The sequence below is a fragment of the Giraffa tippelskirchi genome, chromosome 3 (assembly GCF_054371585.1).
Source record: "Giraffa tippelskirchi isolate mGirTip1 chromosome 3, T2T-mGirTip1v1.2.pri, whole genome shotgun sequence".
NCBI lineage: Eukaryota > Metazoa > Chordata > Mammalia > Artiodactyla > Giraffidae > Giraffa > Giraffa tippelskirchi.
Genome location: NC_137277.1, coordinates 189,037,151 through 189,061,472, shown reverse-complemented (window position 1 = coordinate 189,061,472; position 24,322 = coordinate 189,037,151). Strand labels below are relative to the sequence as shown.

The window sequence follows — 24,322 nt, the reverse complement described above, 5'->3', positions numbered from 1 at the left end:
GGGGACTGGAATGCAAAAGTAGGAAGTCAGGAAACACCTGGCATAACAGGAAAATTGGGCCTTGGAGTACAGAATGAAGCAGGGCAAAGGCTAATAGAGTTTTGCCCGGAGAATGCACTGGTTATAGCAAACACCCTCTTCCAACAACACAAGGGAAGACTCTACACATGGACATCACCAGATGGTCAACACCAAAATCAGATTGATTATATTCTTTGCAGCCAAAGATGGAGAAGCTCTATACAGTCAGCAAAAACAAGACCAGGAGTGGACTGTGGCTCAGATCATGAACTGCTTATTGCCAAATTCAGACTTAAATTGAAGAAAGTATGGAAAACCACTAAACCATTCAGGTATGACCTAAATCAAATCCCTTATGATTATACAGTGGCAGTGAGAAATAGATTTAAGGGACTAGATCTGATAGACAGAGTGCCTCATGAACTATGGACAGAGGCTTGTGACATTGTACAGGAGACACGGATCAAGACCATCCCTATGGAACAGAAATGCAAAAAAGCAAAGTGGCTGTCTGAGGAGGCCTTACAAATAGCTGTGAAAAGAAGAGAAGCAAAAAGCAAAGGAGAAAAGGAAAGATATTCCCATCTGAATGCAGTCCATAAGGGTTGCAAAAAGTCAGACACAACTGAGCGGCTGAACTGGACAGAACTGATGCGATGGCTGTAGTCTGGTTATCATGTAGTTAACTTCTCCAGCTGGTAGGGGGTTTCAGTATCTATAAGAGCTCACAGGATATGGCTCAGAATATTTACTACAGCCTTTGAGGAGGAACTAAAGATCCTTGACTATGCTTAATGATTACATTATTATTATTTGGTCTCTTCTGACATCTTTCCTTTGTTTCTGCATGTTCTCACTTCTGATTAAACTTATTCTTTGGTTCCCCACAGATCTCAGAAGGAGCCAGCCTCACTGGCACCTTGATCTTAGACTTCAGGTCTCCAAAACTGAGAGACCAGAAATTTCTATTGCTTAAGCTACTCAGGTTGTGGTACCTGGTACAAATTCCTAGGAAATAAAAAAAACCTCCAGGGATCTCTGTGAGTCCTTGCAATCTGGGGTTTGAAGACAAAGAAGGCCCCCTGCCATCTCAGTAAACAGAAGATGGTGTGGCCATCAAGCCAGCAGCCGCCACAGACAGTGCCCCCTGAGGGGATTTGGGTTGGAAGAAACCAGGATACAGGCCCTAGGTGGGTAAGGTGTATATCACAGGAATGATTGCATTAAGCCCAGGTTCTTGCCCCTTTTAATACATAGAAAAGTGCCAAATTGATTAACTTGAGATATCTGGTTTTCCCTTAGTTGGCAGCTATCTTTTGATGTTAACTACCTGGGCTTTTGGGGAGTTGTTGTTTGTTTCCCTTTTTTGCAAAAATTCCTATATATCCTGGCTCCTCCCTTACCCCTGAGGAGAGTCTTCAGACCTACCTGAGAGACTGTATCCAGGCTGAAGTCCTCAGTAAAGCCTCAAATAAAGCATAATTCTGAAGGTTTAGGTTCTGCATTTTCTCCATCAACATTTTTGCTCTCACGGCCATTTGTTTTAGGCCTAAATGAAGTTTAGAGGTGATGGGCTAGACCTTCGCCTTTTATTAAGCACCTCAATTTTGGAACACTGTTGTCTCTACGGTAGGCAAACTGCCCCATGCCCATGTATCCTGGTGGCCCCTGGTATCATGTCCAGGTCCCAGCACTCAAGGACTCTGGCGATGTCACACATTGCCTCTCCTTTTCCATCTCTCAAGGTTTTTCCTAAGAATTCAAAATTCATTGTTTCTTGTTCAGCCTCCTTCATCCAAGGACTAATTTTAGCACTTGGAGTACATTAGTGAAAAACAAAAATACTCTCATGGGGCTTACATTTTAGTGGAGAGAGACAGACAATAAAACAAAAGGCACAATAGGTGAATGATATGCAGCTGATCCTTGAGAGACACAGTGGTTGGAGGCACTGACCCTCTACACAGTCATAAATTTGCATGTAACTTTACAGTTTGCTCTCCGTGTCAACGATTCCCCATAGATGTCAATTCAACTAACCTTGGATTATGTATTACTGTAGTGCCTATTTATTGAAAAAAAAATCCTAGCATAAATGGAATCCAAATCCATGTTGTTCGAGAGTCAACTGTGATTTTGAGAATGAGCTTACGGTTGCCAGGGGATGGATGAGGGGCAGGGACAGTTAGGGAGTTTGGGATGGACAGGTACACACTGCTGTGTTTAAAGTGGGTAATCAACAGGGACCTCCGCTATAGCACACGAAGCTCAGCTCACTGTTATGTGGCAGGCTGGCTGGGAGGGGAGCTTAGGGGGAGAATGGATACATGTATATGTAGGGCTGCTCACCTAAAGCTCTCACAACATTATTTATTCATCAGCTATACACCTATAGAAAATAGAAAGGTTTAAAAAGAGTCAACTGTGGAATATTAGGTGGTGATGAAGCAAGAGGAACAAGGCAGCAGGGGATGGGTGGGGGGTGGCGGGAGTGTCACGGGGAAGATGGCTGCCACTTTCCACGGGACGGACTTGCTCACACGGGACAGTCAGCGCTCAGAAAAGTTTTCTGAAGTTGTTGGTAAGGAGAAGTGTCAGCCAGTGTCAGCCTATTATCAGTGGTTGTTTCCAATATCAGGATCATGGTTGAACTTTTTCTATACTCTCTGTTTCCTAATTTTCCCAGTACTCTGCTTTAAAAAAAAAAAACGAATTTGAAAATACATTTACAAAAGGAAGTGTTAGTCACTCAGTCATGTCGGACTCTTTGCAACCCTGTGAACTCTAGCCTGCCAGGCTCCTCTGTCCATGGAATTCTCTAGGTAAGAACGCTAGAGTGGGTAGCCTTTCCCTTCTTCAGGGGATCTTCCCAATCCAGGGATCGAACCCAGGTCTCTCGCACTGAAGGCAGATTCTTTACCATCTGAGGCACCAGGAAAGACCCAAATTGAAAGTATTAGGTGCTCAGTCATATCTGACTCTTTGCGACCCCATGGACTGTAGCCCACCAGGCTCCGATGTCCACGGCATTCTCTAGGCAAGAATACTGGAGTGGGTAGTCATTTCTTTCTCCAGGGAATCTTCCCAACCCAGGGACTGAACTCGGTTCTCCTGCATTGCAGAAAGATTCTTTACAGTCTGAAGCACCAGGGAAGCCTACAAAAAGCAAGTTATGTAATAAATGAATAAACAGAAACCTCAATCAAATAGTGTCAGGGGACCAGAAGGGGAATTATCACATCCTGTAAGGATAGAAGAGCCCAGTGGGAAGAAGGGAAGACTCCTCATCCTTCCTGGTAAGGACTCAGCCAATGAAAAGCCACGGACTCTTTATTTCCTAGAGCCCTTCCCCACTGTACACAGCCAGCAGCTGTGGTGGAGATTTTTAAAGACTTCTGGTCCAGATAGGAATATCCTAGAGGTACCCTAGATTAGAAAAGTGGAAGTAGCTGGTGAGGGCAGGACCAGCTACCTACTTTGTGGGTCCCAGCGCAGAATTAAATGCTGGATTCCATATCATTAACAATTTCGCATTGGCTGGGACACAGCAGTAAACTAGAGCCCACTGGGACTCCGCATGGGTCACAAGCCCAGGAAGCCAGCCCTGCGTGAGGTGATAAATGCCCTGAGAGTCCCACTGGTGGCCAGTATTACCCTGACCCACCTCTGGGCTGGCAACATAGGAGAAGAACGTACCTCACAGGAGGCTTGGACTATAGATCCCCAAACATCAGGAACAACACTTCTGTTTTTCCCCAGTAGGTCAGCAGGCGTTGCCCTTACCCAGTGTAGGAGAGGTGGAAGGCTGGGTTTTGCTTGTAATAAGGACAGAAGCAGACATGCCAGACCCAGTGCTTTATCCATTATCCCTTTTACTTCTGCAACAAGCCTGTGCACTTGGTACCAAAGTGATCTCTACTTGGATGAGGTTGCTAAGGCTCAGGGAAGTGGTGGTGGTGGGGATTTGACTCAGCCAGTCTGACACTTAAGTTTGTGTTTTCAAGTCCTTACACTTGTACCACTGTACTAGCACTAGTTTGTTCTCACACTAGAAGGGCCTGGGGTAGTGTGTGGATGGCTACACCCAGGTGTGCATGAGTACATATGCAAACACACACGTGCATATAGTTTGCCAAGTGAATTGCTTTATTCAGAAGAGCCAACCAGGGGTGTAGCTGCTGCAGTTAAACATGACTTTGAACTTGAAGAAGAGTGGAAAATAGGGAAAAATCCTGCTGTCCAAAGAAGCAGAGGAAAGGGGCCGGTATACACACCCAGATTTTGAGCTTCTCATTCTGGATGGAAGGTTTCTATCTGGGTGGAGAAGGACTCCTGGCTGGTCTCTAGGGTGGGAGAGGGGTTTTCCTTCATTTGTCAAGGAACATGGCTAGGGTAGGGCGAAGGGAAGGAGATAGCATTTGGTGGGAAGGCTTCCAGGATGAGGGGCCCTCAGCACTTGGGGGTAGTCCCTCGGCACTGAAACCTGCTGTAGAGGTGGAACTTTTTATCATAGGTCTTCAGGTTTGTTGCAAAGCAATCGGCAGCTATTTTATCACATTGACACAGTTGACTCTTGCAATCACCTGTATCCTCTGAAATCACAATAAATAAACATAGAATGGATGTTTGTTAATATTCTACGGATTTTTATGGGAATTCTGGGGGAGAAGACACAGCCCCTGTTCTCCCAGGGTTTCTAGTCTGGGACAAGCACTGATGTCCGGATATTTCTCACTGATGGGGAGACAGAATTCCTGCGCTCAGGAAGCCCACACCCCATCTCATGGGGACACCAGCAGTCATGCACTGGGATTCTGTGAAAAGCCTTGCTGTTAGACACTGTCTCTTTCTTCTCCCCAGCAGATGTGTTCAGGTGCAAAGCCCCTGGCCCCTGGGGTCTGGGAGTGGGTCTCGATAGCTGTAAGCCAGTCATGGTCATCCCTGCTTCCTTTGTAGTGATTAGTGTAGGGGAAGCACGTGACCTTGCCCTGACCAATGAGCCACAAGGAAAGTCTGCTGGGGGCTTCCAGGAAGGATGAATTTCCTCTCTCAGGAAGAGAGAGGTGCGAAGGGAAAGCCTCTTCTCTAGAGTGAAGCCACAACTCTTGGAGCTCTAAGTGTGCCTTGGAATCACACTGCCAACATGGCAGAGTAGAAGGTTGGGAAAGGACTGGATCCTTCGCAACACAGCTGAGAAGCTGCCCCCACCCTGGCACTGCCCTCTTCCAGACTGTGTTTCAGGAGAGTCAGACTTCCTCACTCTCTGAGCCTCTGTTAGGTGGGCATCTTGTTGTTTGCCAGTCAGAGCCTGCTAAAGCTGCAGAGCCTTGTGGAAGGTCATGATGGGAAGACATACTTCCTGATCTTAGAGACCTCTAGGTGTTGAGGAATAGTCCATGGTTTCTCAAAATCTCACTCATGAGTCAGTAGGTCTGGGGTACTAGGCAATTCCTTCCAACCACCACCCATCTCTCTCCTCCCCTCCACAGCCAAACTTACAGTAGAATATTGTCTACACTTCCTACCTCTGCTTCACTTCCCACCAACCTTCCAACATGCTCTAATCTGGCTTTGCCTTCACAGGTCCATGGGAACAAATCCCACTGAGGTCCTCAGTGGTTTTTCTCACCTCTAAATCCAAGGAGCCCGGTCAGCCCTTATCCTGGAGGACCCCTCTGTTAAACTGGCTGCTGTTCATCCTCTCCTCCCGGCCAACTCCCCAACCTTCTTGTCTCTTCTCTTCCTTCTCTGACTGTCCCTCCTCTGTCTCCTTTCTGGGCCTTTAAACACCAAATGGGTGGGTACCTCCAACTCTCCTCTCTCTGCAGCTGCCTCCCAAATCTGTGTCCAGACCGTCCCTTGAGCTGCAAATTTTTTCACGAGCAGCCTGCTGCCCATCTTCCTGGATGTTCTGGAAACTTCCAAACTCAACATGCTTCCAGTGGAACTCCTCCTGCCCTCTCCTACCAGGCCCTCCTCAGTTATACCACCAACGCAGTAGTGCAGCCAACCAACAACTTCCAGTAACCCTACCCAGTCAACCACCAAGCCCCACTGATTCTATCTCAAACATATTTTGACAGGACTTTCCACCGCTTCCATCCTGACCGCCGTTGCTATAGGTCAAGCCCTCTCGTCTCTTTTCTGCATGATGGCAATGGCCTTTTCCTGGCTCCCCCTTCTCTCTATCTCCGTCCACACTTGCCCAGAGCCTCTGAAATGCAATTCTGGGTTCTATCTCCTTTCCTTAAGGACTGTCTACTGCTTCAGGACAAAAATCTAAGTACAACATGGTCTTGGGAACTTGACCTAGCCCCTTCCCGTGTCTCCAGCATCATCACTCATCACTCTGTCTCATCCTCACGTTTCTCTTCTGCAGCCCAGAATGGGTGCAGTTCCTTCTGGCCCGTGGGACTCTGCTGTGTCCTCTGGTTGGGATGCTCCCAACTCTCCTTTCCCCTGACTCCTCTCAGCCTTGGAGACTCAGTTTAGAATTCACCATTTTCAGGGAGCTTCCTTGAACCACAAGCTATACTCAGAGCCCCGCCAGTTTTCTTACTTCCTAGTGGAGTCTACCATGTTGTATGTTGATTTTCTTTACTTCCCAGGCCACTGTGAGATTCTTGAGGCAGGGACACTGTCCCTTTGTATCTACCTTTGTTGCTCATTGGAGTGCCCAGAAGGAGAAAATGATCAAGGAGGCTGAGAGGAGTTGTCAGACTCTTTCTTACCACAAATGATTTGGTCCTCTTGGTAAGTAACGTTGTATTTCAGGAAGTTGGTGCGACACCCGCGACTCTTCAGATTTCTGTAGCAACATTCATGTGCTCTGCAACACCTGTGACAAGACCATGCTCTTGGGGCTGCCTCCCCAGGCTCCAGGGAGCCCAGTGTCCTATAGCCTCAGGCCTGTGCTCTGGGCAGGGACCCCCAGACATTGGTATAGTCTAGAGCAGAATTTCCAACAGTCTGCTTGCTTTTTCAGCCGGGACTTCCTGTGGTTCTGTGCAAATGGGATAACAGGAGCTTTCCAGCTCCAGGCCGCCCCGGGGCCACAAGCGGGCAGAGGGCAGGGAGGGCTGAGGGTGGCCTCACCAATCTGTTGCATCCTTGGGGGTTCCTCTGCCACCCACACCACAGTAGCAGCCATAGCGACTATAACTGGTCAGAGCTTCTTTTCCTGTCGTAAACTTGATCATTTTCCGGAAATCCAGCAAAGCTCCATGGACCTGCAGCAGGCCTGGAAGGACATCAGCTGGTGATGGCGCCTGGGGCCCTACGACCTCCCTCTGCCTCTCCCTGCCAGCCCCTCGCCCCCACTTCTGAGAGAAGGCCAGATGCGGTGGGAAGCGAAGCTGGGGATGAGGGTGCCTCCCTCCCTGGGCTGTCCCCCTCATGGCCAGAGGTCAGGGTCAACTCTTACCGATGGCCATGGTCACTGCCAACAGCAGGAGGGTCTTCATCTTGAGGGTTCTGTGGGGGAGAAATACAGACAGACCAGCTTAGATCCTCTGACAGGTGGTCCAGCTTCTGCTCCGGCCCCTGCTGTCCTGTTCACGTTCAACGATGTTGATGAAGAGAGTCTTTGAAGGAGATCACGGACACGCCCTTCCATCCCAGGCGGGTCCAGCATGGCTGCCTTCACTGGACACACAGGACATGTGGAGGGGGCACTTCCCAGCTTTGTCACACGAGTCACTGTTGATGCCTCCACACTCCTCACCCTTCTGAGAGTTCCTGGGAGGGTGTGACCAGGTCATCCCAATAAACAACCGGGAGATCCCCGAGGTCGTAGGCTGTGTGTCCCCCAGTATGTGTAGCTTGCTCACCCCCACACTGGAGTCAAGGCTTAGGAATTCCACCCATGGAGTTGAATCCGCAGTGTTTTTCTCCAGAACTAAAGCAGCACCCTCCCTTTGAACCCTTACACGTGTACACAGAACACACACCTACTCGTGCACATATGCATGTGTACACACATACTCTACACTCATCTACTAGTGCGGACATTATTTTACACAATATCTTCATGTTCCCACACAACACGCCTGTGCACAGGTCCCTGCTTGTCACACCAAATGAGGCACGTGCAGGCTGGTGCTCATAGGCATGTGCACACACACACCTGTACACACACACAGGACACAGCCACTCATCAAGGCGGCAATCAGGGACTGAGTCTTCATTTCTGGCTATCTGCTTCCCAGAGGATCTCAAGCTGACTTCTCCAAGTGACTGCCTCGTCTATTCTGCGCTCTAGTTAAATAGCTGAGCCCTCTGGGAGCTTGGGGTTTGGTGGGATAGGGGATGGGGTGGGGATACCGCCGGTTACTGGACTAAGAGTTTGGCATGCCTCGACCCCTAGGCAATCCTCCTTTTTCTTCTTATCAGCTGGCAGGACAGAGCTGAGGATAGAAAAAAACTTATGTGCCATTAGCTGATGCCAAAATTTTAGAATATTTTGTCATCTTTCCAATGGGTCTCAGTCTTGGGTGAATAAATTCCCATAATAGAGTCTGGGTGTGACCTTCCTGAAACCACTTCCAGGAGAGGGCAATGGCCATCTGCTGTTGAACAAGGTTTTTTTTTGTTTTTGTTTTTGCTAAATATGCCGTTTGAGAATAAGAAACAGGGCATTTACTGGTATTCATTCATTCCATAAACCTGCCATTCACAGGAAGTACATTCTAAGCCTCAGCAAAGTCCCAGGAATCATGGAAGCCTCTCAGGAGGTGATGAGAACTTGTCCAGCAGGGACAGGACTGCAGTGGGGCAGATGGTCCCTTTCCCCTGACTTAGGACAGCGTTCCTACCTTCTCTTCTTGCTCCTCTTTCTTCTCCTCTCCTTCCCGCCCCCATTTGAGAAAAGCCAGAGACTGTCCTGGTGTCCCCTCACCCCCCAAACTGCTCCCACCTCATCCCCAGTGCTTGCCTGTTTGGAGACGGGGCCGGCTGCTCTCTCTTCCTCAGCCTCAGGGAGACAGTGATTCTAGCTTTCATTTTGAAAACAGATGCCCTTTTCCTGCCCTCTGATACTGCTAAGAATTTAGCTCCCATGACCTTCAGTTAACTCTCTCCAACACACATCCCCCCAAAGCCAGTGTGCCAAAGCTATGGTGCCCATCTCCATTCTGCCTGCTCCCCCCACATTCTCTGGGTCCCCCTTCAGGTTAGACCCAGGAGACTGAACCTGGCCAGAACACACATGGGCATCAACGCTGATGCCCACTGTCAGGCTGCAATGAGATGAAAACCATATGTGAAGCCTCAGTCTTTCTCCACCCCTCCTGGTGGAACCAGAAGATGCAGGCAGCTTGGATCCCTCAGTGATGCCTTGGAGGACACCTGTTGGAGAAAGTTCTGCAGACCCTCAGTGGTCTTTGCCTGGGCAAGAAATACAAGTAGGTTGTGTTAAACCACTCATCACTGAGATTGGTGACTAACAAAACTGTTGCATGGCGATCTCAACCCCTCAATAACCAGTGTGGTGGCTGGACCACACAGCAGGGTTGTTACTACTGCAAGATGCCCTTCAGCAATAATCAGCAGAAAATTTTGAAAGAATAAAGGTCTATTACTTACAGGACCTGGAAGTTACACGGCGTACCTGGGACCCCACAGCAGGTCAGGGGCAGAGAGAAAGCTGGAGATCAGTGGTCTGTGGTTCTGCTTTTATTGGGGTCGAAGGCGGGGCCTAGGGTTTTGTGTGGTCACCCTTTATTGGTGAATCTAAACCATGTGAGTGTCAGTGTAAAGCATGGGAAGAGGAACAACAGGTGGCCCCAAAGAACCCAAATCTCCAATACAAAGGAGCCTTAGTGAGGGGAGGCGATAGAGCCCTGGCAAGGTCGCTGTAGGCATGTGGCTGGCAAGGTGTGTTTATTCTAGATAGTGGTCTTTGGAGTGGGTGGCTGGCAATCAGAGGACATCAAGCACTTATCAAAGCTTGTCAGGCACTAATTGAAGGTTATCAGCAATTTACTTTACAAAAACCCAAACAACCCCCCCCAAACAACTGTTAGGATGTTACGGAACCCAGGTCCCGGCTGCTAACCGCTCAGAAGCCAACAAAGAGGCCAGTTGGTAGAAAGGAAAGCTTGCTTTATTTTGGATGCTGACAACCTGGTGGTGGGTGGCGCAGAGGGTGAATGTCTGTCCAAATGCCTGCTGTCCCCACTAGACAATCAGGCGGCAGGAGCTTTTATGGACAGAGGAACCCAGCAGTGGTGCTTTAGTCACTAAGTCGTGTCTGACTCTTGTGACCCCAACGGCTGTAGCCTGCTCAGCTGCTCTGTCCAGAGAGATTTCCCAGGCAAGAATACTGGAGTGGGTTGCCACTTCTTTCCCCAGAGGATCTTCCCAACCCAGAGATTGAACCTGGGTCTCCTGCATTGCAGGCATGTTTCTTTACCGACTGAGCCACCAGTGGAGCCCATAAGGCAGAGGGACGGGGCTACATACAGAAACAGTCCGGTCAGCTCTGACGGCCATCTTGAAATTGGTCATCAGTGGTCTAACCGGTGTCATCTCAATTGTTTTAAGTACAAGACATCTTCAGTTCCAGGCTGGGTTGGTTTCCATTTCCGTGAGGACAGTTCTCAGAACTGTGGCAGCTGATATCACAGTTGGACTTAACCTCTTCCACCTGGTGGGGATTTCAGTATCTGGACATTAGCGTCCAGGAGACGGCTCAGAATCTTGTCTATAGCCTTGAGGAGGAACTGAAAGTCCTTGGCTATGCTTACCGACTACATTGCTATTATTTGGTCTCCTTTGACTGTTTTCCTTTGTTTCTTCACGTGCTCACTCCTCTGATTAAACTTATTCTTTGGCTAAGATTTTTCCACAGACAAAAGGCAGGCAGAGGATGTAGTGGGGCAAAGACCAGAGGGTTCTGCTCGGGTTCAGGGCTTTACACTACAGTAACCTATCTATACAGACTCGCAGCCGTCCCAGGCAGCATTCATCTTGAAGATACAGTTTCCTTGAGGAGCGAGGCCTGTGTTAAGGGTTGACTTGTGTTCCCACCAAATTCCTACATTGAAGTCCTGACCTCCAATACGACCTCAGGATGTGACTCTGTTTGGAAAGAGGGTCTTTGTGGAGGTGATGAGTTAGGATAAGTTTAGGGCATGGCAACCCACTCCAGTATTCTTGCCTGGAGAATCCCATGGAAAGAGGAGCCCGGTGGGCTACAGTCCATGGGATCACAAAGAGCTGGACATGACTGGGTGACTAACACTATTAGGGTGGGCCTAATGCAGATGACTTAGAAGAAGGGGAAGTTTGGACACAGACAGACACACATCTTCACTGAGAGAATTCCACGTGAAGGTGAAGGCAGAGATCGAGGTGGGGGTGCTTCTATACTCCAAGGAACCCTAAAGATGGCCAGGTCACCACCAGAGCCTGGGGAGAGGAAGGAACAGACCCTCCCCCACAAACCTCAGAAGGAACCAACCTCGCTGGCGCCTTGACCTTAGACTTCTGGGCTCCAGAACTGAGAGACCAGAAATTTCTGTTGTTTAAGCTACTCAGTTAGGGGTGTGTGTCTAAGTCACTCAGTCGTGTCCAACTCTTTGGGACCCCATGGGACCCCACCAGTCCCCTCTGTCCTTGGGATTCTCCAGGCTAGAATACTGGAGTGGGTTGCCATTTCCTCCTCCAGGGGATCTTCCTGACCCAGGAACTGAACCCACGTCTCTGATGTCTCCTGCACTGGCAGGCGGGTTCTTTACCACTGACACCAGTTTGTGGTACCTGGTACACTACCCTAGCAAATAATAAAACCTCTGGGGATCTCTGTAGGTCTCTGAAATCTGGGATGTTGGACAAAGAATGCCCCCCGCCATCTCAGTAAAATAGGATGCGTGCCCATCAAGCCATCAGACACTACTGACAGTGCACCCTGAGGGGATTCACGGTGGAGAAAAACAGGATACTGGCCCTAGGTAGTAAGGTGCACATCACAGGACCGATATCCTTAAACCCAGACTCTTGCCTCTTCCCATATACAGCAAAGCACTAAGTTCATTAACTTGAGATGTCTGGTATTTCTTTAGTTGGCAGAATCTTTTGAAGATTGACTACCAAGTTTTCTTTGTTGTTGTTTATTTATTTATTTTGCAAAACCTCTTATATATCCTGGCTCCTCCCTTACCCCTGAGGACAGTCCTCAGAGCTACTGAAAGACTGTATCTGGGCTGAAGTCTTCAGTAAAGCTCCAAATAAAACATAATTCTCAACGTTTAGTTTCTACAGTTTTTTTTTCCATCAACAGGTTTTTGCTCTCGTGGCCATTTGTTTTAGGCCTAAATGAAGTTCAGAGGTGATGGGCCAGACCTTGGCCTTTTGATGAGCACCTGAGCTTCAGGATACTGCTGCTTCTGTGGCAGGCAGACCGCCGCACCTCCACTCCTCCTGGTGGCGCCCGGTGTCGTGTCCGGGTCCCCGCACTCAAGGACTCTGGTGACATCACACATGCCTCTCCTTTTCCTCATCTTTTCAGGGCTTTCTCCTGAGAATTCAAAGTCCATGGTTTGGCATCTTATTCAGCCACCTTCATCCAAGAGCTAATTTAGACACTTGCAGTACATTAGTGGAAGAACAAAAATACTCTCATGGGGCTGACTTTTTAGTGCAGAGAGGCAGACAGTGACACAAAAGCCATAATAGGTGAATGATATACAGTTGATCTTTGAAAGACACAGGGGTTAGGGTCACTGAACTTCTGCACAGTCAGGAATCTGTGCATAGCGTTACAGTGGGCTCTTGGTGTCCACGATTCCCCAGATAAATGAATTCAACAAACCCCGGATTATGCGTTACTGTAATGCCTGTTCATTGAAAAAAATCCTGGTATAAATAGACCCGCACCATTCAAATCCGGTTGTTCAAGAATCACTTGTGATTTCGAGAATGCGCTTACGGCTGCTGGGAGGAAGGATGGGGAGAAGGGATAGTTAGGGAGTTTGGCATGGACACGTACACACTGCTCTATTTAAAATGGATAACCAACGAAGACCTACTGTATAGCACGTGGAACTCAGCTTAAAGTTATGAGGCTGGATGGGAAGGGATTTGGGGGAGAATGGGTACATGTACATGCATAGCTAAGACCCTTCACTGTTCACCCGAAACTGTCACAATATTGTTTGTTAACCAGCTGTACCCCTACGGGAAATAAAAGGTTAAAAAAAATAGAGTCAACCGTGGAACGTTAGGTGAAACAAGAGGTAAAGGGGCAGCGGAGATGGAGACGTGTAGCGAGAGCGTCACGGCGGAAGATGGCTGCTACTTTACAGAGGACGGCTGTGTTCACGCCTGACAGTCACCGCTCAGAAAAGTGTTCTTCAGTTTCCAATAATTCGAAGAGTCAGCCTGTTACCAGTGGTTGTTTCCATCATCAGGATTATGGCTGAACTTTCTCGGTACTCTGTTTCCTAATATTCCCTTTGTGAGGAAAAAATATTCATTATTCTTTAAAAAAAAAAAAGCACAAAGAAATCTTCTAATCTGGGAATATATTTACAAGCAAGTTATGTCAGAAACGAATAAACAGAAGCCTCATTGAAATGCGGTCAGGGAACCAGAAGGGGGAGCTCTGACATCCTGTAAGCACAGAAGAGCCCATGGAAAGCAGGAAAGACTCCCTTCTCAGAAAAGACTCAGCCAATGCAAAGACATGGACTCTGCTTGCTAGAGCCCTTCCCCATGGTACACAGCCAGCGGCTCTGATGACAATTATTAAAGAATTCTGGCCCAGGTGGGAATATCTTAGAGGAACCCCGGATAACAAGAGGGGAAGTAGCATCCAGGTGAGGGCAGGACCAGCTACGTGCTTTCTGGGTCCCAGTGCAGAATGAAATGCAGGATTCCACGTCATTAACAACTTTGAGGGGGCTGGGACAGAGCAGTAAGCTAGGGGCAGTGCCCCCTGGGGCTCCGCAGGGTCACAAGCCCAGGACGCCAGCCCTGCGTGAGGCGATACATGCCCCGAGAGTCCAGGCGGTGCTCTGAGTTCCTAGTACATTGACCCACCTTCAGCAGGCTGGCAACAGGGAGAAGAACCTACCTTACAGGAGACAGGACTGTACCTCCCTCCAATCAAGAGCAGTCTTGCTGTTTGCCCCCAGCTGGCCAGCAGGAGCGGCTCTTGCCCAGGGAAGGAGGGTGGAAGGCCGGGTCTTACTCGCAGTGAGAAGCACAGATGTGGACACGCCAGGCCTAGAGCTTCACGCCCAGCATCCCTTTTCCATCTCTAACAAGCCTGTGCACTTGGTACCAAAGTGCTGTCTACTTAGATAAGGGCTCTGGGCTTATGGAAGCGGAGGCGGGGATCTGACTCGGCCATTCGGACTCTAATGCTGGTACTTTTAACCCTTTACACTTGATTGCCTTGCACTAGCTTGTTCTTGCACTAGAAGAGCCAGGGAGCACAACACATACCACACACACACACACTCACACACACACACACTCACACGTGTGCACAATCTGCCAAATGAATGGCTTCATTCTGAAGAATCAGGCAGGAGTGTAGCTGCCACAGCAAAACATGAGGTTGAACTTGAAGAGGAGTGGAACGGGGGAAAAACTGCCTGCTTCCCAAGGAAGCAGGGGAAGAGGCTGGGCATCCACGTCCAGACTTGAGCTTCTCCTTCTGGACAGAAGCTTCTGTTTGGGGAGAGAAGAGCTCCTGGCTTGTGTCTAGGATGGGAGAGAGGGTTTCCTTCATTTACCAGGGAGCCTGTCTAGGCTAGGGAGTGGGGTGCTAAGTGGAAACTCAGCTTTAGGAGGCAAGGTGTCCAGGCTCAGGGGCTTCTCAAGCACTTGGGCGTACTCTCTTTGCACCAATGGTTGCTGTAGTATTGGAGCTTTTTATTATAGATCTTCTTGTTTCTTATAAAACAAATGGCAGCTATTTTATCACATTCACACACTTGATGCTTACAGTAGTCCTGATCCTCTGAAATCACAAGAAAATATACATGGGATGCATGTGTGTGCCAAGTCGCTTCAGTTTTGTGTCTTTGAGACCGTGTGGACTATAGCCCACCAGGCTCCTCTGTCCATGGAATTCTCCAGGCAAGAGTACCAGAGAGGGTGGCCCTTCCCTTCTCCAGGGAATCTACCCAACCCGGGGATGGAACCCGAGCCTCTTATTTCTCCTGTATGGGCAGGTGGGTTCTTTACCACTAGCACCACCCAGGAAGGGCAAACACTGGATGGTTGGTTAACATTCTCTGGTTTCTCATGGGAAATCTGAGGGAACAGACACAGCCCACGTTCTCCTAGAATTTCTAGTCTGGGACAAGCATCAATGTCCAGATATTTCTCACTGATGGGGAGACAGAATTCCTACCCTCAGAAGCCCATACCCAGTCTCATGAGGACACTAGCCGTGAACTTGGATTCTGTGAAATGCCTTGCTGTTAGCCTTGTCTTTTTCTCCTCCCCAGCATATGTGTTCAGGGGCAAAGCCCCTGTTCCCTGGAGTCGGGGAATGGTTCTTGATTGGTGTAAGCCAGTCATGGTCGTCCCTGTTTCCTTTGCAGTGATTAGTGTAGGGGAAGCACATGATTTTGCCCTGACCAATGAGCCACAAAGGAAAGTCTGCTGGGGGCTTCCAGGAAGGATGAATTTCTTCTCCAAAAAGAGCCATGTGTGAAGGGAAAGCCTCTTCCGTAAGGTGAAGCCATAACTCTTCGAGCTCTAAGTGTGCCCTGGAATCACACTGCCAATGTGGCAGAGCAGAAGGTTGGGAAAGGACTGGATCCTTGGCAACATAGCTGAGAAGCTGCCCCTGCCCTGGCACTGCCCTCTTCCAGACTCTGTTACAGGAGAGTCAGACTTCCTCACTCTCTGAGCCTCTGTCAGGTGGGCATCTTGTTGCTTGTCAGCCAGAGCCTTCTGAAGCAGAAGATATTAAGAAGAGGTGGCAAGAATACACAGGAGAACGATACAAAAAAGATCTTCACCACCCAGATAATCATGATGGTATGATCACTCACCTAGAGCCAGACATCCTGGAATGCAAAGTCAAGTGGGCCTTAGGAAGCATCACTACTAACAAAGCTAGTGGAGGTGATGGAATTCCAGTTGAGCTATTTCAAATCCTGAAAGATGATGCTGTGAAAATGCTGCACTCAATATGTCAGCAAATTTGGAAAACTCAGCAGTGGCCAGAGGACTAGAAAAGGTCAGTTTTCATTCCAATCCCAAAGAAAGGCAATGCCAAAGAATGCGCAAACTACTGCACAATTGCACTCATCTCACATGCTAGTAAAGTAATGCTCAAAGTTCTCCAAGCCAGGCTTCAGCAATACGTGAACCGTGAACTTCCAGATGTTCAGGCTGGATTTAGAAAAGGCAGAGGAACCAGAGATCAAATTGCCAACATCCAATGGATCATCGAAAAAGCAAGAGAGTACCAGAAAAACATCTATTTCTGCTTTATTGAATATACCAAAGCCTTTGACTGTGTGGATTACAACAAACTGGAAAATTCTTCAAGAGATGGGAATACCAGACCACCTGACCTGCCTCCTGAGAAATCTGTATGCGGGTCAGGAAGCAATAGTTAGAATCGCACATGGAACAACAGACTGGTTCCAAATCAGGAAAGGAGTATGTCAAGGCTGTATATTGTCAACCTGCTCATTTAACTTCTATGCAGAGTACATCATGTGAAATGCCAGTCTGAATGAAGCACAAGCTGGATTCAGTATTGCCAGGAGAAATATCAATAACCTCAGATACACAGATGACACCACCCATATGGCAGAAAGCGAAGAGGAACTAAAGAACCTCTTGATGAAAGTGAAAGAGGAGAGTGAAAACGCTGGCTTCAAACTCAACATTCAGAAAACTAAGATCATGGCATCTGGTCCCATCACTTCATGGCAAATAGATGGGGACACAGTGGAAACAGTGAAAGACTTACTTTCTTGGGCCCCGAAATCACTGCAGATGGTGACTGCAGCCATGAAATTAAAAGACACTTGCTCTTTGGAAGAAAAGCTTTGACCAATCTAGACAGCATATTAAAAAGCAGAGATATTACTTTGCCAACAAAGATCCGTCTAGTCAAAGCTATGGTTTTTCCAGTAGTCATGTATGGATGTGAGAGTTGGACTATAAACAAAACTGAGTGCCAAAGAATTGATGCTTTTGAACTGTAGTGTTGGAGAAGACTCTTGAGAGTCCCTTGGACTGCAAGGCGATCCAACCAGTCCATCCTAAAGGAGATCAGTCCTGGGTGTTCACTGGAAGGACTGATGCTGAAACTGAAACTCCAATACTTTGGCCACCTGATGGAAGAGCTGACTCACAAGAAAAGACCCTGATGCTGGGAAAGATTGAAGGCAGGAGGAGAAGGGGACGACGGAGGATGAGATGGTTGGATAGCATCACTGACTCATGGACATGTTTGAGTAAACCAGGGAGTTGGTGATGGACAGGGAGGCCTGGTGTGCTACAGTCCATGGAGTTGAACACAACTGAGCGACTGAACTGAACTGAGCCAGAGCCTACTAAAGACACATCACGTTATGGAAAGGTCATGATGGGAAGACATGATTTCTGATCTTAGTGAACTCAGGCTGTTAAGGGAAAGTCCATGGTTTCTCAAAATCCCACTCATGAGGCAGCTGTCTGGGGTATTAGGCAATTCCTTCCAGCCACCACCCATCTCTCTTCTCCCCTCCATGGCCAAACTTGCTCCAGAAAGTTGTCTACAGTTGCAACCTCTCTTCTTCCCATCCACTATCCAACCCACTCTAAATCTGGCTTTGCCCTCACAGATCCATGGGAACAGCTCCCACTGAGTCCTCAGTGGTCTTCCTGCCTCTAAATCCACGGAGCCCGGTCAGCCCTTATCGTGGAGGACCCCTCTGTTAAACCAGCTGCTGTTAATCATCTCCTCCTGGCCAACTCTTTGACATCCTTGCTTTCCTCCTTTCTGGGCCTTTAAACATCACATGTGTGGGTCCCTCCAGCTCTTGGCTCTCTGTGGCCACCTCCTGAATCTGTGTCCAGACCTTCCCTTCATCTGTGTGTTCCTTTATCCAGCTGCCTACTGCTCATATCCCTGGGTGTTCTGGAAGTTTCCAAACTCAACATATTCCCAATGGACGTCTTCCTGCCGTCTCCTCCCAGGCCCTCTTCAGCTGTACCCTCCACACGGTGGTAGAGTCATCCCACAGCTCCCAGCCCACCAGCAGGCTCAGGTGACCCTGTTTCGGGCCTGTCATAATGGCACTCCCCACCCTCGCGTTCTGACCCACCATTGCTAAAGGTCAACAGCTTTCTGTCTCTTGTCTGCATCTTGACGATGGTGCCCCTTTATCTGTCTCCATCCACACTCAACTAGAGTCAGTCCTCTGAAAGGTAAACCTGAATATGTCTCTTCTTTTCTTGAGGACTCCTTAATTCTTTCAGTCAGAATCTAAATACAATATAGTCTTGGAGACTTGACCTAGCCCGTTTCTTTCTCTCCAGCATCATCACTCACCACTCTGTCCCATCCTCACATTTCCTTTCATCAGCACAGAATCATTATAGTTCCCTCTGGCCCCTCGGAACCTGCTGTGTCCTCTTGTTAGCATGTCCCCACTCTCCTTCCCCCGACCCCTCACAGCCTTGAAGTCTCAGCTTGGAGGTCACCATTCTGTGTTCAGAGTCCTCTTCCTTACTTCCTATCAGAATCTACCACGTTGTATTTTCATTTTTGTTACTCCCCAGTCCTCCATGAGCTCCTTGAGGCAGGGCACTGTCCCTTTGAATTAATATCTAGCTCTGGTGCCCAGCACAGAGGACACTCAGGAAAATGGACAGCGGAGGCTGGGTGGAGGCATAGGGCTCTTTCTTACCACAAACGATTAGTGTCCAGCGGAGAGCAAAGTTGTATTTCAGGGATCCGGTACCACACCACATTCTTCAGCTTTTTGTAGCAGCAGTCATGCGCTGCGCAGCACCTGCAACGAGCTTGTGCTATTGGGGCTGCCCCCCCCACCAATCTCCAGAGAGCCCAGGGCCCCAGGTCACACCCCATTGACCCTGGGCAGAAACCCAGGCACATTCAAATAGTCTAGAGTGGAGTTTCTAGCAGGCTGGCTGCTTTTTTAGCGGGGACTTCTTGGGGTTCTTTGATCATGGAATACCAACACAAGACTTTGGCTCCCACCCCAGCCGGGGCCACAAGTGGGCAGAGACGGGAGGGCAGGGGTGGCCTCACCGATCCGTTGCGTCCTTGGGGGATCCTCTGCCACCGCACAGAGCAGCCCTAGAAGCCATCAATGGTCACAGGTTCTCCTTCTGTCATGTACTTGATCATTTTCTGAAAATCTGCCAGATTTCCCTGGACCTGCAGCAGGGCTGGAAGGGCACTGCCTGGTGACGGGGCCTGAGACGCTGCATCCTCCCTGTCTCTCCCCCACCCACCCCACAAGACAACCTCTCCTTCTCCCACTGAGAGAGGGCCAGGCGCAGTGGGAATGGAAGCTGGGGTTAGAGGTGCCTCCTTCACTGGGCTGTTCCCCTTCTGGTGAGAGGCCACTGTCCACTCTTACCAACAGCCATGCTCAACGCCAGCGGCAGGAGGGAGAATTACAGACAGACCCTCCCAGGTAGCACCGGCATCTGCCCTGGCCCCTGCTGCCCTGCTCACATGCAATCATCCTGATGGCGATGTCTTTAAGAGAACTCGCAGACGTGCTCCTCAGCTCCAGGCAGGGCCCAGCGTGACTGCCTTCATCAGGCACCCAGTACACGTGGAGGGGCCGCTTCCCAGCTTTGTTGAGTTTCACTGGCCAAGAACCCCATCCCCCCGAGATACACTGCTGAGACTTCCACGCTCCTCACCCACCTGAGCGTCCCTGGAAGGTTGTGACCAGGTCATCCCACCAAACTGGGAGATCCCCAAGTCTCAGGCTCTGTGTCGTGGTAGGTGTATCTTACTCCCCCGACACACTGGAGTCAAGGCTTGAGAATTCCACCCCTGCAGTCGGATCCGAAATGTTTTTCTCCAGAACTAAAGCAACACCCTCTCTTTCAATCCTTACACGTGTACATGCGTCCCTTGTGGCTTAGCCGGTAAAGAATCCGCCTGCAATGTGGGAGACCTGGGTTCGATCCCTGGGTCGGGAAGAGCCCCTGGAGAAGGGAAAGGCTACCCACTCTAGTATTCTGGCCTGGAGAATTCCATGGACTGGATAGTCTGCGGGGTCGCAAAGAGTTGGACACAACCGAGCGACTTTCAGTTTCACTTGTACATGCACAAATACACAACTACTCACACACACACTACACACACACAAATACACAACTACTCACACACACACCACACACACACAAATACACAACTACTCACACACACACCACACACACACAAATACACAACTACTCACACACACACTACACACACACAAATACACAACTACTCACACACACACTACACACACACAAATACACAACTACTCACACACACACTACACACACACAAATACACAAGTACTCACACACACACTACACACACACAAATACACAACTACTCACACACACACTACACACACACAAATACACAACTACTCACACACACACTACACACACACAAATACACAACTACTCACACACACACCACACACACACAAATACACAACTACTCACACACACACCACACACACACAAATACACAACTACTCACACACACACTACACACACACACTACACACACACAAATACACAACTACTCACACACACACTACACACACACAAATACACAACTACTCACACACACACTACACACACACAAATACACAACTACTCACACACACGCACACAATGGGCACCCTTGAAGGCGGCCAGTAATCAGGGACTGGATATTCATTTCTGGCTACTTACTTAACAGAGGATCCTGAGTTGGTGTCTCCAAGTGACCATCTTGTTTACTCTGAGCTCCAGTTAAACAGCTGACCCCTCTGGGAGCTTGGGGATTGATGGGCTAGGGGATGGGGTGGGGATACGCCCTTAGTTGGTGGACTCATAGTTTGGAATGCCACTCCCCCTAGGCAATCCTCTTTTTTCCCCTGCTCATCAACAGTACAGACTGAGGTTTTTCCATCCTATGTTCCATTAGTTGATGCCAAAACTGTAGATTTTTTGGTCATCTTTCCTGTGGGTCTCTCTCTGAGTGAATAAATTCCCATAACCGGCTCTGGGTGTGACCCTCCTGAACCCACTTCCGGGAGAGGGCACGGGCCATCTGCTGCTGACCAAGGATTTTTCCTTTCTGCTGCTAAGTACGCCACTTGGGAATAAGAATCAGGGCATTTGGTGTTATTCATTCATTCCATAAACCAGTCATTCAAGAAGTACATACTAAGCCTCCACAAAGTGCCAGGACCCCCATGAACCTCTCAGGAGGTGATGAGAACTTGTCCCGCCCCCAGGGACCCCGGGGACCCCAGCAGGGAAAGCGCTGCAGTGGAGCAGATGACACCTACTTGCCTGACCTGGAACAGCACCTCCACCTTCTCTTCCAGCTCTTTCCTCTCTTCCTCCTCCTTCCCTTCTAGAAAAATCAAGAGACTGTCCAGGGGTCCCAGTACTTTCACCCCAGGCATGTACGGCCGCCCCCTCATTCCCAGTCCTCACGTGTTTGGAGATGGAGCTGACTGACGCGCCTGGGATCTATTGCTTTTTCTTCCTCAGCCTCAGACAGACAGTGACTCTATTTCCAGAACAGATGCCTTTTTCAAGCCCTTCACCACTGCTAAGAGTTTAGCTTGTGTGACCTTCAGTTAATAGTCCCCAGCACCCACCCCCCCCAAAACCAGAGAGTGGACGCTACGGTGCCCATCCCCGTTCTGCCTGCTCCCGACATTCTCCAGGCCCCTCTCCAGGTTAGGCTCAGGAGATTGCATCTTGCCAGTAAAACGTGTGCATCAGTGCTGAGGGTCACTGCCAGGCTGAAGCGAGGTAAAGACCGCATCCTGTGCCCCAGTTTCTGTACCCCGAATGGTGGAACCAGAAGATGGAGGCAGCTTGGGTCCCTGAGTCATCTCAGGGTCCCTAAGGACCCTTGTCTGGGAGAGTCCTCAGACATTTAGTCGTCTTTGCATGAGTGAGAAATACACTTTGGTTTCTTAAACTACTGATCATTGAGATCAGTGAGCAGCAAGCATGGTGGTCTCAGACTATCAATAACCAGCCCTGTGGCTGGATTAGACCTCATGGTTGTTATGACTGCATGATACCCTTCCATGATAATTGTCAGAAATCCTTGAATAAAGGCTTATGACTTACAGGATGCGGAAGTTACACAGCGCAGCTGGAGCCCCACAGCGAGGTCGAGGGTAGAGAGAGCCTGAGATCTTGGGTCTGGGGTTCTGCTTTTATTTGGGTCGAGGGTGGGGGCCTAGGCTTTTGTTGGCTCACTCTTAACTGGTGGATTTAAAATACATGAGCAGTAATGTAAAGCGCAGGAAGAGGAAAAAAAAACGGATGGCCCAAATAATCAAATTAACCAAAATTTATAAAATAAAGGTGTGGTTGGCAATATGTTGGTTCTAGATAGCTATCTTTGACATGGATGCCTGGCAACCAGAGGTTATCAGGCATCAATCAAAGGTTATCAGGAAAATACCTTACAAAAAAACAACACAATTGTCAGGCTTTACACTACAGTGACCTATCTATTCAGAGAAGGCAATGGTACCCCACTCCAGTACTCTTGCCTGGAAAAATCCCATGGACGGAGGAGCCTGGTGGGCTGCCGTCTATGGGGTTGCACAGAGTCGGACACGACTGAAGTGACTTAGCAGCAGCAGCAGCAGCAGCAACCTATCTATTAACAGCCATCCCAGGCTGCTTTCATCTTGAATATAGTTACCTTGAAGAGCTAGACCTGCATTAAGGGTTGACTTGTGTTGCCATCAAATTCTTACATTGAATCCTGACCTCCAGTAAGACCTCAGGATGTGACTCTATTTGAAAAAGAGGGTCTTTGTGAAGATGATGAGTTAGGATAAGTTTATTAGGGTGGACCTAATGCAGGATGCTGCTGCTGCTGCTGCTGCTGCTGTGTCGCTTCAGTCGTGTCTGACTCTGTGCAACCCCATAGACGGCAGCCCACCAGGCTCCCCTGTCCCGGGATTCTCCAGACAAGAACACTGGAGTGGGTTGCCATTTCCTTCTCCAATGCATGAAAGTGAAAAGTGAAAGTGAAGTCGCTCAGTCGTGTCAGACTCTTAGTGACCACATGGACTGCAGCCTACCAGGCTCCTCCGTCCATGGGATTTTCCAAGCAAGAGTACTGGAGTGGGGTGCCATTGCCTTCTCCGAATGCAGGATGACTGGTGTCTTTGGCAAGAGGGGAAGTTTGGACAAAGATGCACATGCATCTTCACAGGAGAATTCCACGTGAAGGTGAAGGCTGAGATCGAGGTGGGGATGCTTCTATACACCAAGCAATCCTGAAGATGGCCAGGTCACCACCAGAGCCTGGGGAGAGGAAGGAACAGACCTTCCCCCAGAGACCTCAGAAGGAACCAACCTCAGTGGCACCTTGATCTTAGACTTCTGGGCTCCAGAACTGAGAGACCAGATATTTCTGTTGTTTAAGCTACTCAGGTCATGCTTCCTGGTACAAATTCCTAGCAAATAACACAGCCTCCAAAAATCCCCAAGAGTCTTGGCAATATGGGATCTGAGGACAAAGAGTTCCCCTGCCATTTCAGTAAACAAAGATGTTGTGGCCATCAAGCCATCAGCCACCCCTGACAGTGCCCCCTGAGGGGACTCAGAATGGAGGAAAACAGGGTACCAGCCTAGGCAGGTAAGGTGCGTATCACCAGAATGACTGCATCAACTCCAGACTCTTGCATCTTTTAATACATTAAAAAGCGTCAAATTTATTAACTTGAGATATCTGGTTTTCCTTAGCTGGCAGATACCTTTTGGTGTTTAACTACCCAGGCTTTTTTGGTTTTTGCCTATTTTTGCAAAAACTCCTACATATCCTGGCTCCTCCCTTACCCTTGAGGACAGTCTTCAGACCTATCCAACAGTATGTATCCAGGCCGAAGTCCTCCGTAAAGCCCCCAATAAAGCATAATTCTCAGTGTTTAGGTTCTGCATTTTTTTCCATCAACAGAGTTTTGCTCTGACATCTATTTGTCTTAGGCCTAGACACAGTTACAGAGGTGATGTGCTAGACCTTGGCCTTCTGTTAAGCACCTCAGCTTTGGAATACTGTTGTTTCTATGGCAGGCAAACTGCCCGTATATCCTGGTGACCCCTG

At 48.9% G+C, this 24,322-nt stretch overlaps 1 protein-coding gene across 2 annotated transcripts; it reads right to left on the bottom strand.

Annotated features, from left to right (window-relative positions):
- Positions 1-4,146: 4,146 nt before the first annotated feature.
- Positions 4,147-18,249, bottom strand: LOC145540349 (phospholipase A2, membrane associated-like). Of its 2 annotated transcripts, none has more exons than XM_081574888.1 (5): positions 14,096-18,249; positions 7,445-7,494; positions 7,117-7,261; positions 6,753-6,859; positions 4,147-4,613 (listed from the first exon to the last, which is right to left on the bottom strand). In XM_081574888.1, the coding sequence occupies exons 2-5, from the start codon at positions 7,482-7,484 to the stop codon at positions 4,471-4,473; spliced, it is 435 nt and encodes a 144-aa protein (XP_081431014.1). In that variant the 5' UTR covers positions 7,485-7,494; positions 14,096-18,249; the 3' UTR covers positions 4,147-4,470. The 2 variants fall into 2 exon arrangements, with proteins under 2 accessions (XP_081431014.1, XP_081431012.1); XM_081574886.1 differs by lacking the exon at positions 14,096-18,249 and adding an exon at positions 8,954-9,510.
- Between the last annotated feature and the right edge of the window lie 6,073 nt (positions 18,250-24,322).